A 15,770-nucleotide genomic window follows, 5' to 3' on the forward strand; every position below is an offset into this window, starting at 1 on the left:
AAATTCAAATTCATGCCTACAGACAAACAAAAAAAATAATGAATTTGTGCAGAGAGAGGGCGATAAATCACCGATTTGTGTATATGGACACAAAAAAACCCAGAAAATTGTGTATGCAGAGGGCAAAAATTTGTGAATTCATGCACCTAGAGTGAAAAAAAAATACACCCAAAAAAACCCAAACTCTAAATTAATGCACCAAGAGGCAAAAAAATTGCTGAATTTTTTGAATTTTTTCACATCGAGTCCAAAACCTGCTGAACATCCGCGGACACCTGCGAGAAATGAAGAAGACACGGGAGTTGCAGTGTCTCGGCTGCCATTTTATTGCTCTGGTAGAGGTTGACGCGTCCCGCCATGCGGCCTTGCCCTCCGCGTGCAACGCAGGAGATAACAATGGGGACAATGGGGATGATGGGGACAATGGGGATGGTCCCTCTGCCCCAGGCACCTTGATTTATCTGTGAGAAGAACCTAAGAGGAGGAAACAGTTTCCCAAGCAATTCTCAAATTTCCCTTTTTTCTTGGTTCTCTCCCCAAAAATAACCTTCAACTTACAACCAGCAGCTGTTGCTGCTGGCAGCCTTGGGTGCCTCTGTGGGGACTCCCGTCACCTTAAAGTCATCCACCTGGAAGACCCAACGCCCTGGCACGTTGACATTGGAGGTCATGGTGATGTTGATGATGGCTTCGGTCTGGGAGCCAGGGATGTTGTAGTAGTTGGTTTCATCTCCACTGTTGAAGCCAGCCTGGAGAAAGGTCCAAAATGGAGGGCTCAGACCCCACCCAAGGGGTTGACAGCATGGGACAGCCTCCTACCGGTGGTGGTGGTGTCCTCAAAAAACACGATGGGCCAACCTTCAGTCTTCGGGGAAGCTGGTGGTGTCTCCCCCCAAATGTTATGGGCTAACCTCTGACCTTTGTCATCTTTGTCCCCAGAAGACGACGTGGGACTGCCTTCTACCATGAGCAAGTGCAGTGCTTTCCCCCTCCAAAATGTTGTGGGCCGACCTCCAACCCTCATCATCATTGGCCCCAGAAGGTGGCCTCCTACCGTGAGTGAACCTTTTGTTTTCCCCTCAAAATGTTGTGAGCCACCATCCTAATGATGGCATTGCTCTCCCCCCCAAAATGGCATGGGCCACCTTCCAGCCTTGGATGAACCTGGTGTTGTCCCCCCAAAATGTTATGGGCCAACCTGTCTTTGGCATTGTCTTCTACCAAAAAAAATGTTGTGCCAAAGTCCCACCTTCACTGTTGTTTTCCCCAAAAAACATTGTGGGCCAAAGTCCTACCTTCACCTAACCTGCTTTTGTCACCAAAAACCATGACTGGTCAAAACCCTCCCACGTTCCTCCCCCCTCCCCATCCCATTTCCCTCTGCTTTTCCTTCAGCCTCACGTACGTGGGCTGGAGTGCCTCCAAGACCTGTTTCAGGGTCACCGTCGCTTGCCGACCCTGTAGTCCATTGGATATCCCAGTAGTTGAGGATGATGAAGGACACCTTGGTGTTGGTGGTCAAGACAGCTTGGAAGGTGTTTCCCTGCAAAGAGGAAGGAGGAGTTGACACCACCAGTGGTGGGATGAGCAGGGATGGATGGGATTGAGCCCTGAAGCTACAGGCGGGTGTAGACTGCTCGCCCAGAGCTGTGCAAGGAAGCTGTCACGGTGAGGTGTGGTCCATCTGGGTTGGTTTTTGGGTGTCTACCTTCAGATGAGTACTTTTGGTGTTCTGCCACAGCCTTTTTCTCTGCTCAGGGTGGGCAGAGGAGCAGCCTAGTAGAAAAGCTGGCTTTCAAACACAGAGAAAACCCTTTCTTTTAATTAATTTACTTAAATGTATAGATTTATTTCATTATTTAAAATAAACCCCAATTTCAATTGACTGGGGAGTTGCCAGATCCACGTGGTGGCACCTAGCGATAGTCAAGGAGGTCCACGGGGTTTTGCGTGTCCATCCATGGCTGGCAGGTAGGATCGAGGGGCTGGAGGACACGTGCTCACCTCAAATGTCATGAAGGTAGTGGAATGGGTGCCAAAGACCAATGGATGGGTCATGAAGGCCGACGAATGGGTTGTGAAGGCCGACGAATGGGTTGTGAAGGCCAGGAATGGAAGGCGATGGCCAAGGAAGAGGTCACAAAGGCCATCAAAGAGATTGTAAGGCCAAGAAATGGGTTGTGAGACCAACGCATCAGTTGCCAAGGTCAGTGAGTGGGTTTTGAAGACCAATGAATGGAATTCAAGGCCAACACAAGGGTTGCAGGTCCCAGAAATGGGTCATAAGGACAAGTGGGTCACGAGAGCCGATGAGTGGGTTGGAAGGCCAGCGCATGGGTTGGAAGGCCCGCACACGGGTCGCGCAAACGAATGAAGGGGTTGCGAAGGCTCGCAAATGGCGCAACCGCAGTGGGGCTCTGGTTTTGGTGGGCCTCAATCCTCAGTCATCTGCTCGATGACAGATTTGAGGCCATGATTTCGCTCCGCTCTCCAGAACGCGTCTGCCTGTGGCTCACCTCCATGCCAGGTCAGGGTGGTATAAAGGAATCTGGAGGCGTGTGGCCTTCAAGCCATGAGTGTGGACCTTACCTTACTGCTGGTAGAGCCGTAGTAGGCCACGTGGTCCCAGGTGGCCACAAAAACCCACGTGGCAGTGTAGGGGATCTCGGGGAAGTATTGGTTGATGTCCTTGGTGGCACGTGCCAGCAGTGCCGGGTCGGTGCTCTCTCTGTAGTAGATATCTCCTCCCCTCACGTTGTCAACATCCGCCCAGTATGGGGTCACGAAGGGACGCCCGTCGGCCAGGGGGAAGGGGTCGGGAGTGTATTGCTTGACTTTGGAGTCAAAGGAGATGACGCCATTGTTGTTCACCTGCAGAAGACACCAAGTCAACCGCAACACGGCAGCAACCTCTGCCAAGGGGTCAACGCCTTGACTTAGTTGTGGGTAACCTGGAGATGGACGCAGGATCCAGATGTGGTCTCACCACTGCCTCCTACGACCATCTTGGAGCTGTTTAGGTCACTACTGCATCTACAGCTCTATCAAAATGAGGGTGGTGACCTCAACTTGGCAGTGGACCTCTCCTCCACTGATCCAGGAGGGTGTAGGGCTCCTCCCCAGACCCACCAACCCTATGAGGATGCACCTTTGGAATTTTGGCTCACATACGTAAAGTCTTTGGTACTCTTTGCCATAGAAGGTGAAGGGCACGGTGAGGAAGACCTTCTCCGATGTCCCATCGTCAAGTTTGGGGTTCTTCTGGTCATTCTCACCCGGACCATAGGGGTATAGCAGGAATGCTGCAGGAAGGCAGAAGCTGAGGTATCAGGGCCCCCCTCACCCCCCCACCGGGGACGCACCACCACCACCAAACCCTCCCAGCCTCATTGCATTTTGGGGTGAAACCCACCAGCTTTGGGATTCCCGACTCTAAATGGAGCCTGTGCTCCACGTGACCTAAAAATGGGGTGTCTGACGGGTGGGGGGGTGGACCTGGGGCCGAAGGGAATTGCCGGTGGGAATTGCAGGGGGTACACGCGGATTTGGGGACAAACAGCATGAAAATCAAGCATCTGGTTTCAGCGTAGCTGGGAGGAAGCTTTGCTCCCTTCCTGCCTCCCAAAGCAGAGCAGAAACAACCCCATTTTGGGTGGAAATCTCATATTTTAGGGCAAGAACCTGCAAGGTGAATATCCACCTTTGTCTTCCTTTGGTTGGACGATCATCACGGCTCCTGGAAAAGAGATGGGGGAGGGGGGAATTAACCCAGGAGCACCCACCACCCATGACTTCTTCATCTAGCAGCAACCTCAGGAGGAAAATCCATCTTTTTTTTTTTTACCTACCTGACAGCAGGAGCAGGAAAGTGAAGGAAGGCTTCATCCCAGCTCCTGCAAAATCGCAAAAAATGTGGAAAAATTTTCAAAAATAACCAATGAGAAACTGATGAAGCAGCCCAAAAGTGCTCTGGAAGGGGAAGGTTTCTCATTAAAATCCAAACTGTCCTATTTTCACGGCGTTTTTTGCCCCACGGCGTGGTGGGGATGGATTACTTTGACCATTTTTGAAATGAATTTGAAATCCATTTGGACCGATTTTGAAATGAATTTGAAATGAATTTGGATCAATTTTGAAATGAATTTCAAATTCATTTTGATCGATTTTGAAATTAAACGGAAATTCATGTTGACCAATTTTGAAATGAAATTGAAATTCATGTTGACCAGTTTTGAAATGAATTTGAAATCCATTTGGACCGTTTTTGAAATGAATTTGAAATTCACTTGGACCAAGTTTGAAATTAATTTGAAATTCATTTTTGACAATTTTTTAAACTGCATGGCTGGGAAAGTATCTTTTTTTATGGGAGCTGAGGACAGCCCGATTCCCCGAGGGTATTTTAACCCTTTACTCGCCCCACATTGCCCCCACCGGGGGTCTTGCCCCCGGGAATTGCCCCCTGCAGCCTAGTTGGGCATAATCAGTGGGGGAGGGGGTGAAAAACTAAACCCCCCCAGGTGTTTTCCTGGCTGGAAAAAGAGAAACTGGGGCAGGACAGAGGATGTGTGACATGGATGTGAGGAGCCCCCACTCACCAGACTTGGCATTTTGGCAGAATGGTGCAAAATTTTGTGGGTTTTGCACAATCAACTTCTGAGCCGGAGCAGCACCGAGTCGGGGGGGAGGGGGGGGGGGCGCTTTGGTTTGGTGTGATTCATAAGCCAGATGCAGTGAGAGCAATGTCTCAAAGCCACGCGATGCAAGCAATATCTACACACAGTGAGAGCAATCTCTCAAAGCCGCGCAGTGCAAGCAATATCCACGCGCAGTGAGAGCAACAGCTCAAAGCCACGCAGTGCAAGCAATATCCATGCACAGTGAGAGCAATGGCTCAAAGCCACGCAGTGCAAGCAATATCCATGCACATTGAGACTGACAGCTCAAAGCCACGCAGTGCAAGCAATATCCACGCACAGGGCGAGCAACGGCTCAAAGCCGCGCGGTGCAAGCAATATCCACGTGCAGTGAGAGCAATGGTTCAAAGCCACGCAGTGCAAGCAATATCCACACGCAGTGAGAGTGATGGCTCAAAGCCATGCAGTGCAAGTGATATCCACGCGCAGTGAGAGCAATGTCTCAAAGCCATGCAGTGCAAGCAATATCCCTAAGGGAGCGAGGGACGCTGGCAATGGAAATAAAATCTGTTACCTTGGTACCTCCCTGCGTCCCGATTTCCCCAGGAAAAGGTGAGGCGAGGAGGCACCGCCACGAGCTCAGGCATGAAGAAAATGAGTTTATGTCACATCCTCCCCCTTCTTTTAACATGTAGCCCTCTTGGCCCCCCTCCACCGTGTAAAAAAAAACCCAGCGTGGATCCGCGCTCAGGCGGCCGCGGTCTCCGGAGGGTCAGATTTTGGGGCCATGGAGACCTTTGGCTCTGCCCGATGTTTTTTGACCCCTAGATAAGGATTTGGCCAGGAGACACGGGGGGGTGAGGGGGTGGGGGGTGCGCTTGCAGTTCCCAGGAATTCCCAGAAGGCATTTCTGCAACTCATGTCAGAAAAAAACACTGTTGTCCCCACACCCCCACACCCCCTCCAGCAGCAAACGAGGCTGGGCAAAATGTGCTGAGTGCATAGTTTCCAGAAGTTTCCTGGGGTCCTGGGGGGGTCACAGCAGTGGGGGGAAGAGTGGAAACCTGGAAGGAGGCTGGGAGGCAGCTGGGGGATCGATTCATGCAACAGTATTTGCAATAGCGAAGAAACAGTAAATGATATTAGCAGGGATGGCTGCTGGTCCTGCACCTATTGCAATGTCTTCTGTGGGTTCTGCACCTGCTGCAATGACCCCTGTGGGTCCTGCACCCATTGTGATGTCCCCTGAGGGTTCTGCACCCATTGCAACTTCCCCTGTGGGTCCTGCACCCATTGCAATGTCTCCTGTGGGTCCTGCACCCATCAAAACGTCCTCTGTGGATTCTACGCCCATCACAATGTCCCCTGTGGGTCCTGCAGTGGGTTCTGCACCCATTTCAACATCCCCTGTGGGTCCTGCACCCATCACAATATCCCTTGCATGTCCTGCACCCATTGCAATGTCCGCTGTAGGTCCTGCACCTGTTGCAACATCCTATGCGGGTCCTGCACCCATTGCAACATCCCCTGTGGGTCCTGCACCCATTGCAATGTCCGCTGTAGGTCCTGCACCTGTTGCAACATCCTCTGAGGGTCCTGCACCCATTGCAATGCCCCCTGTGGGTCCTGCACCCATCACAATGTCCTCTGCATGTCCTGCACCCATTGCACACATCTCCGGTGTGTGCTGCACCCATTGCAATATTCTCTGCAGGTCCTGCACCCATCACAATATCTCCTGTAGCTCCTGCACCCATTGCAATATTCCCCGCGGGTCCTGCACCCATTGCAACATCCTCTGTGGGTCCTGCACCCATCAAAACATCCTCTGTGGGTTCTACACCCATTTCAACATTCCCTGTGGGTCCTGCACCCATCACAATATCCCCTGTGGGTTCTGCACCCATTGCAATGTCCTCTGCATGTCCTGCACCCATTGCAATGTCTCCTGCAGCTCCTGCACCCATCACAACATCCCCTGCGGGTCCCTCACCAGTCACCACATCCTCAGTGGCCCCGTCGCAGGTGACGGCTGTGCAGTGACACGTCCTGGCTGCCCCAAGGTGCCCCAGCAGCTCCAGTTCCCGGGAAGCCGGGGGCAGGTTCATGACCTGACCTCCCCAGGCCGTGCCAGGACCTGCAGCACCGTGTCCATTCCTCCCCTTTCGCAAGATCCCGCTGACCCCGCACCCCCCCCGCCCTTTTTGGAGCCGATTCCTGCTGGGATGGACTGGGGGGAGCGAGAGCACCAGGAGCGGGGGCAGGGACGTGGTGATAAGCCCGATCCAGTTATAAAAAGGAAGGTTTTGGGATCGACCCACCACGATTTTTCCATGCACCCCTGGATGTCCATGGGCGTCGGAGGGAACGAGGAGGGAAACTGAGGCAGAGAGGAGCCTGCTGGTAGGTGGGGGTGGGGTGGGGGGTGGGATCTGGTTTTACTCATTTTCCTTAATTTTTCCTCATCCTCATGAGCCCAGGTGTATCCCACCTGAGCAGAACAAGGTGTGGGTGACACCTTCACCCCACCCCCCCCAAGCAGGAGGCCCAGGTGGGGCAAATTGACCCTAAAAACTATATAAAAATGGGGTTTTTTTCTCCCTCTTAAACTCTTGGAGATGGTTTTGGTGACACCCAGTGCCGTAAATCCCAGTTGGGTGCGTTGGTTAACCCCGAGAAATGTTGAGTGGTGGGACCACCGATAGCACACGGTGGGCAACCAGAAGAAGCTCTGAGAACCTTCCAGAAGGTGGAAGTGAGGCTTGTTCCTTGTCCTCGCCCCCTTTTTGACCCAAATTTTGGTGATTTGGGGGTGGGGGGAGAAGGTTCCTGGGAGGGTTTTGATGGCACGAGGGGGAGGGGTGAGTCTCAGGTGGCATCAAGGAAGGGTTGGGGGGATGGTTGGGTTGGACGCAACTGGGAAAACTGGGGGGGGGGGGTCGTTGGGTAGAGGGGGTTGAGCAGAATTAAGCCTCCAAGTTAAGTTTCCATGGGGGTGGGGGAAGGGAAAAAGTGTTTTGGGGACAATGTCAGGCCAAGAGGGGGGGGAAGGGACACCTGGGTCCCTTCTGGGCTCCTGCTTGTCCCTGGACGGCTTTTTCCCACCCTCCAAAAAAATAAAATATTCATATTTTTGATCTTTTTTTCCCCCCCAGTGATGGGCAGGATGGTGCTGCTCCCCCACCTGGCTGGCTCTTTTCTGTGGTAAGCAATGACCCCCACCCCCTTCCCCTCAAAAATATTGAATTTCCCAGGCTTTGAGAGGGATTTTCACTTCAGGTTTTGGCACCGAAAATTCCTCATTCCCCATCTCTTCATGTGGCAGAAATTCCCCTTATCCCCTCAGTTCTCTCCAGCGAAAAAAAAATATTTTGTTTTTAACTCTTCACCAAAAATCTCCATCCCCCAAATTATTTTTGCACCGAAAAAGCCTCTTATAGGTTTAAGGAAGAAAAGAAAAAAAAAAAAAAAAAAAAAAGCCTTGATTTCCTCGTTTCTCGTTTTTTAAAAGAGAAAACAAGTTTCCTGCTTTGTAATGCCCCCTGTGTTTATTTCAGGTAAAAAAAAAAAAATTAAAAATTACCTATTTGGTGTTTTTTTCCCAGAAAAATAAGATCTTATATACTGGGACTTTCTTTTAGGAAGGGGAGAGGAAGCTCTTATTGCATTATCATTATTATCATTATTAACATTATTATCATTACTATCATCATCATCATCATTATTACTTTTTTATTATTATTGTCTTAAATTTTTTATTTAAAAAATTAAAATTTAATTTTTATAGTATTTTTAATCTTATTAATATTTTTTAATTTTATTTTTTGTTTAGGGAAAAGCCCTTGTATTTCTTTTTATTTTAAGAAAAAAGTAATTATTATTTACCTATTTCTTTTTTTCCCCTTAGGAAAAAAGCCCTTTCTGGTTTGGCTACCCACCCCACCCACCCCCCCAAAAAAAGGCTTTATTCCATGTATTTTCCCAGAAAAAAAGCCTTTATCACATTTTCTTTACCAGAAAAAAAGCCTTATGGCAGTATTTTTAAGTCAATAAGTTCCTGGGTTTTTTTCACAAAAATCCACCATCACCTGTTTGATTTTCAGCCAAAACCAGTTATTAGCTTTTTTTCTTTCAGAAAATAAACATTTTATTCTTTTTTTTAAAAAAAGCCCTTATTACCTGTTTTGACTGTAGCCAGACATTGTTATTCCCTATTTTTCACCAAAACACCCTTATTTTTTGTTTTCTTTGGGAAGAAATGTGCAAATTAACTTTTTTACCAAAAAAAACCCCTTACTACCTGTTGGGTTTTTTTTGGGGGGGGGCAGGGAAATATAGTATCAGCTGCTTTTAATTTTTTATTTTTTTTTATCAAAGAGCCTTTATCACCTTTTTGGTTTTGTTTCTAGCAAAAGCCCCAATTTCCTGGTTTTTTCTACCCAAAACTCCATGTTACCTGTTCAACTTTGAGCACAAAATTCTTACTCCCAGGTTTGTTATTTTGTTTTTTTTTAAGAAAAAAAACCACAAAGCAATTTTCCCTGTAGGTTTTTTTTTAACTTTTTTTTTTTTTTTTGAACAATACTTTTCACCTATTCATTAGTCTCAGTTTTGGTGGCGGTTTTAATAATAAAATATATAAATTTATAAAAAAATCCAAACATTTTGCTTGTAGTTTTTTTGGGTTTTTTTTCCTTAAGATGATAAACAGATATTTTTAACCCGGTTTGGGGTTTTTTTGTGGTTTTTTTTAGGAAAAAGCTCTTCATTTCTCATGTTTTAATAGCATTAAAAAATTTGAGGGTTTCTTTTTTTTTTTTTCCCAGAAAAAACAAACAAACAAACAAACCACCACTTTATTATGAGTTTATCAGAGGGGAAAAAGAAAAATCTCCATCTCCTGTTCTTTTTTTCATTTAAAAAAAAAATCCTATCACTTCTCTTACCAAAACCATCTTACCTGGGGTTTCTCCTTTTTTTCTTTCAGAAAAAAACCCTATTATATGTATTTTTAATGAAAAAAATACTTAAATTTGGGGGTTTTTTAGGAAACGGTCACTGACCTAGGTGTGTTTTTTCTTTAAAAATATTTTTTTAAGTGTTGCTTCATTTTTTTATTGGATTTCTTTGCTTTTTTAAAGAAAAAAACCTTTCTGCCTCCTAGTTTTTCATCAAAAAGCCCTTAAAACCTGTTTTGTTTTAATCAAAAATCCTTTACGGCTCATTTTCTTTTAAGAAAAAGCCCACATTTCCCTTTTTATTTTCTTTTCCCCCAGCAAAAGACACTTACTTTTATAACCCTCAGCAAAAAAACCCTTCGTTTTATAAGACTTTTTACCAGGAGTTTCTGCAGCAAAAATAATATTTCTTTCTGAAATATTTCTGAAAAGTGGAGCTTTTTCAGGACTTTCTGCTGCAATTTCTGCATCTAAAAAAAAAAACCCAAACAATTTTTATTTTTTCCCTTTGGAGCTTTCTGCTGGTTTTCTCTGCAAAATGCCCTTAGTCCTGACTTTTTTTTTTTTAGATTTTTTTTTTTTGGCCTTTCTATTACAATTTCTGTAATAAAACCCCTTTGTGCATTTTAGCAACAGCAAAAAAACCCAAAATAACCAAAACCAACCCAGAACGCAGCCACACACACAAAAAACCCAAACCAAAAGAAACCGCCAAACCCGCACTCACTTTCCATGGCCATTTCTGCTGCAAAAAGCTTTTATTCCCCATTTTTATTTTTCAAGACATCTCAACTGTCCGTATCTGCCAGGGCAAAAGCCACCCTCATTCCTTAATTCCTTGTTCTCAGAAACTCGCATCGCCAATTTCTGCCGCAAAATCCATTTCCACCCTTCTGAAACCTCCACAGAAAAAAAAAAAATCCTTATTTTTATTTCTTTCAGAAGATCCTACAGCAATGGTTTTTTTCAGCCAAAACCCTCTCGTTCCTTGGGGGTTTTTTTGCACAACCTCCTGTTGCCAGTTTCTGTGGCAAAAAAAGCGGCAGCCTTATCTCTTGATTTGGGTTATTTGGTTTTATTTTATTTTTTGTGCAAGAAATTTCTCCTATCATCTCTGCGTCCCAACCCCCTCAAAAAACAACCACCCCCCCCAAACAAACCTAAAACCCCAAACCAAATCAAAAGCTAATAAAACAAACCCCCAACCCCCAAAACAAAAAAACAACCAACCCAAAAACAAAACAACCCCCCACCCCCCAAAAGAAAGCAAAAAACCCCAAAAAACAAACCAAAACAAAACCACACAAAAAAAACCCCCAAAAAAGCCACCCCCCCCAAACCAACACCAAAAAATCAAGCCCCAAAAAACAACCCCAAAACAAAACAACCCCCTCAAAAAAAACCCCAAAACACCCCAAAACAAAAAAAAACTAAAAAAACAAACCCAAAAAACCAAACCAAACCAAAATCCAAACAACCCCCCCAAAAAACAAAACCTAAAACAAAATCCTAAAAAAGCCCCCAAAAACCAAAAAAATCCCCCAAACCCCAAACCAAACAAAAAACATGAAAAAACAAACCCCCAAAACAAAAAAAAACCAAAAAACCAAACCCCCAAACCCAACCCAACCTAAACCAAAAAAATCCCCAAAATACCCCAAACCCCCCAAAATCCAAAAAAAACCCCAAAAAAACCCAAACCCCAAACCAAAGCAAAACCCCAAGAAAAACACCCAACCCCACAAAAAAACAAAAAAGACAATCCCAAAAAACCAAACCAAAGCAAAACGCAAAAAAAGAACCCAACCCCCCCCAAAAAACCCGAAAAACCAAACCCCCAAAACCGAAACCAAACCAAAATCCCCAAAACAAACCCAAAAAACCAAACCCCAAAACCCCAAAATGAACCCCTAAAAACCAAACCCAAAATCCAAACAAAATCAAAACCGCAAACCCCCAAAAACAAAAAACCCTAAAAAAAACCAAACCCAAAACCCAAACCAAAGCCCCCCCAAATAAAAAATACCTAAAAAAACAAACCCCCAAACCCAAACCAAACCAAAACCAGAAAAAACAAACCCAAAAACCCAAACCTCCAAAAAACCAAAATAAACCCCGAAAAACGAAATGCAAAAAAAACCCAAAAAAGTACCCTGTAAAACCAAAGCCCAAAACCAAAAGAAAATCAAAACCCAAAACCCCAAACCCCCAAAACCTCAAAAAAACAAAAAAAACACCCACCCCCCAAAAAAAACCCAAACCAAAACCCCAAAACCCAAACCCTCAACCCCCCAAAAAATACCTAAAAAACCCAAACCCCAAAAACCAAACAAAACCAAAACTCCAAAAAACAAACCCAAAAAAAACAAAGCCCCAAAGAATCAAAATGAACCCTGAAACACCAAACCCCAAAACCCAAACAAAAACAAAATCCAAACCCCCCAACCCCCAAAAAAACTAAAAAAGCAAACCCCAAACCAAACCAAAACCCAAAAAAACAAACCCCAAAAAAGTCATGCAAAAAACCAAAAATGACCCCCAAGTAACCAAACCCCAAAACCCAAACAAAATCAAACCCCAAAAACCCCAAACCCCCAAAACCTCCCAAACCCAACCCCCCCCAAAAAACCCCAAACCCCAAAATCCAAACCAAACCAAAACCCCCCAAAACAAACCCCCAAAACCCAACCAAATCAAAACCCAAAACCCAAACCCCAAAAAACCAAAATGAACCTCAAAACACCAAAACCCAAACAAAAAAAAACCCAAAAACAAACCCCCAAAACCCCCCAAAATCAAAAAACCCTAAAAAACCCAAACCAAACCAAAACCCAAAAAAACCCAAAAAACCCAAAATGAACCCCAAAACACCAAACCTCAAAACCCAAACAAAAACAAAACCCAAAAAACCAAACCCCCAAACCCCCCAAAACCTCCCCCCAAAAAAACTCAAGAAAAAACCCCAAAACTTGCCCCCAAAAAACCAAAACTTGCCCCAAAACCCCAAAATTTGCCCCCCAAACCCCAAAACTTGCCCCAAAAAAACCCAAAACTTGCCCCCAAAACCCAAAACTTTCCCAAAAAAACCCAAAACTTTCCCCAAAAACCCCAAAACTTTCCAAAAAAACCCCAAAATTTGCTCAAAAAAACCCAAAACTTGTCAAAAAAAACCTCAGAACTTGCCCCCCAAACCCCAAAACATGTTCAAAAACCCCAAAACTTGCCCCAAAAACCCCAAAACTTGCCGCCAAACCCCAAAACTTGCCCCAAAACCCCAAAACTTGCCCCCAAAACCCCAAAACTTGCCCAAAAAACCCCAAAACTTGCTCAAAAAAAACCCCAAAATTGCCCCCAAACCTCAAAACATGCCCCAAAAAACCAAAACTTTCCCGAAAACCCCAAAACTTGCCCCAAAACCTATTTTCCCTGCTTCTCCCAGGCCTGTCCACTGCCACTTTCCGCGGCAGGGAGTTCCTGGCCGTCATCCCGCAGAATGACGATGAAGGCTCCAGCGCCTCCATCCAGCTCCTCCTCACCGCTTACGCCGACTCCACCACGGTGACGGTGACGACGCCACGTGGCACCTTCGCCGGCACCGTCACCCTCAGCCGAGACAAGACCTTCTCCCTCCGCGTCCCAAGCACCATGGAGCTTGTCGGCAGCCGCCTCTCCGATAAAGCCATCCTCATCCAGTCCACCAAGGACATCTCCGTCGTCACCCTCAACGCCAAGGCCCAGACCGCCGGTGCCACTGCCATCTTGCCGGTGGATAAACTGGGCAACAGGTATTACGTGGTGACACCGGTGGGAACCCGCAGCAGTGGCTTGAAGGAATTTGCTGTGGTGGCTGGGAAGACTCCAACCTCCATTTCCATGAAGGTCACAGGCACCTTCTACTACAGAGGGAGGAATTACTCCCCTGGCACCGTCCTCCACATACCCTTGAGCCCCTACCAAAGCCTCCAACTGCAAAGCACCCAAGATTTATCCGGCTCTGAGATCACGTCTGACCAGGCCATTGCGGCCTTCAGTGGACACTGCTGCGTCCAGACGTCCAGGAACTGCGATTATGTGGTTGAGCAACTTCTGCCTGTCCAGGCCTGGGGGACGGCCTACGTTGTCCCCCCCAACCCCTTGCAGAAGAAAATAGACTTTGCCTATGTTGTGGCGGCCAAGAGAACCTCCATCACCTACAACAGGGGGAACGTGGCTTCCACTGAGAACATGGAGGCGGGGGGCATCCGCGTCTTCGAGGTCAACGAAAACTCACCGCTCTATGTCAGTGCCTCGGCCCCAATCCAGGTGCTTTTCTTCTTCACTGGCAACAAGAAAGGCTCCTACGTGCAAGACTCCTTCCTGGTCACCATCCCACCCATCTCCGCTCACTGCACGTCCTACCGCCTCAGCAGCCTGGATGAGTACAGTAACCACGCGGTCCTCGTTGCCCCTAACGCAGATGCCAGGACCATCACCCTCAACCAGAAGGTGAACAGGGCCATGTCCTGGACGGCCATTCCTGGCACAGACTTCTCCTGGGCCACCATCGCCATGAGCACCAGGATGAAAATCCAGAGTGCTGAGCACCAGCAGACACCCTTTGGGCTCCTGGTCTTCGGCTTCCGGCCCTACACCGGTTACGGTTTCACCGGTCTTTGCGCCACACGTAAGTCGGGCCAACGCATGGTTCCATCTTGCCAACGGCCAGGTCTTCTCGGTGGTCACCATTTCCCCCCCCCCCCCCCCTTTTTTTCTGCAGCTTCTGCCATGTCTTCCTGTCAAGACTGGGGCTGCAGGGACGAGTGCACGTTGGTGGATGGGCAACACACTTGCCACCAAGAAACCTTCTCGACCTGCTGGGTCACCGGCGATCCCCACTACCAAACCTTTGATGGGAAAAGCTTTGATATCACGGGCACGTGCACCTACACCTTGACCAAGACCTGCGATTCGGATCCCACCCTGCCTGTCTTCAACATCGAGGCAAAAAATGAACACAGAGGTGTCCCGAAAGTCTCCTGTATCAGCTCCATGACCATCCGTGTCTATGATGTGACCATCACCGCGGTCAGGTCCGAGAACGGGATTGTGAGGGTATGTATGGAAATCTTCGAATCCAAGGCAATATTATGGTGTTTCACTGGAATAACGCGTTTCAGGATGATCTGAAGGGTCTTGTCCAACCAAAATGATTCTGTGATTTGCCGTGGGTGGGTGGGTGACACTACTGCATGGTTGCCTCTTGCAGGAAGACACCTCAAAGCTCAAAAACCTCCATTTCTTGCCCCATGTTTGATGTTATCTGTGGTTGGTTGGGGGTTTTTTTGCCTCCTCCAGGTGAACAACCATCAGTCCCACCTTCCCATCTCCCTGGCCGAAGGGAGACTCCACCTGCAGCAGAAGGGCAAGTCCCTGCTGATCCAAACTGACTTTGGCCTGAAGATCCTCTACAACTGGGATGACCGCATGGTGATGAAGCTGCCCAGCAGGCTCGCTGGCAAAGTGTGCGGCATGTGCGGCAACAGCAACGGTGACCCCAGTGATGACTCCCTCATGCCCGACGGCAACTTGGCACAGGATGCCACGGAGCTGGCCCGCAGCTGGAGGGTGGCCAAGGAGAGCCACCACTGCTGGGACAGCTGCAGCGGGCAGTGCAGGCATTGCCCATGGGACAAGAAGGTGAAGTACCAGGGCGAGACATTATGCGGGTTGCTCACCCAGAGCGTGGGGCCCTTCAGGAACTGCCATACCACCGTCAGCCCCACCATCTACCTGAAAAACTGTATCTCGGACCTCTGCATGACTGATGGGCTCCACGTCACGTTGTGCCGAGCCCTCGAAGCCTACGCAGCCGACTGCCAGGAGGAGGGGATCACCATCCCTGAATGGAGGATGCTGGCACGTTGTCGTGAGTAGCTCCTGGTTGGCAGGAAATCCTCCCCCCGGGTGGGCAGGGTGCTACAACCATAATTAAGGTGGGTGTCATCAAGGAGGGATGGGAATGAGCAGAAGACACAGGCATAAAAGGGAGATGGCGTCAATAGGGATGTTTGTGTCTCCGCAAAGCTCTTGATCTCCCAAGCAAGGTGGGACTACCAGGGTCTTTTGAATTAGGCTGCACAAAACTGGACCTGAAAAGGGCTGTGGGTCCCAAGCTTGCAGACTCATGGGCTGGGAA

At 47.7% G+C, this 15,770-nt stretch overlaps 2 protein-coding genes across 2 annotated transcripts in view; one reads left to right on the forward strand and one right to left on the reverse strand.

Annotated features, from left to right (window-relative positions):
- Positions 1-302: 302 nt before the first annotated feature.
- LOC121084890 (sushi, nidogen and EGF-like domain-containing protein 1) lies at positions 303-5,395 on the reverse strand. The gene is made up of 7 exons (XM_040586933.1): positions 5,212-5,395; positions 3,849-3,893; positions 3,701-3,736; positions 3,172-3,302; positions 2,590-2,871; positions 1,406-1,543; positions 303-749 (listed from the first exon to the last, which is right to left on the reverse strand). Exons 1-7 carry the CDS (start codon positions 5,282-5,284, stop codon positions 555-557), a joined length of 900 nt encoding a protein of 299 aa, XP_040442867.1. The 5' UTR covers positions 5,285-5,395; the 3' UTR covers positions 303-554.
- A 1,493-nt stretch (positions 5,396-6,888) lies between these two features.
- The window catches only part of LOC121084741 (Fc fragment of IgG binding protein), a 28,162-nt gene continuing 19,280 nt past the window's right edge, over positions 6,889-15,770 (forward strand). Inside the window, exons 1-5 of the mRNA XM_040586630.1 lie at positions 6,889-7,040; positions 7,793-7,841; positions 13,035-14,258; positions 14,352-14,686; positions 14,930-15,500. Coding sequence (XP_040442564.1) covers positions 13,241-14,258; positions 14,352-14,686; positions 14,930-15,500 — 1,924 coding nt within the window. The 5' untranslated portion in view covers positions 6,889-7,040; positions 7,793-7,841; positions 13,035-13,240. The remainder of the gene's footprint in view (positions 7,041-7,792; positions 7,842-13,034; positions 14,259-14,351; positions 14,687-14,929; positions 15,501-15,770) is intronic.

The sequence above is a fragment of the Falco naumanni genome, chromosome 3 (genome assembly GCF_017639655.2).
Source record: "Falco naumanni isolate bFalNau1 chromosome 3, bFalNau1.pat, whole genome shotgun sequence".
Taxonomy (NCBI): domain Eukaryota; kingdom Metazoa; phylum Chordata; class Aves; order Falconiformes; family Falconidae; genus Falco; species Falco naumanni.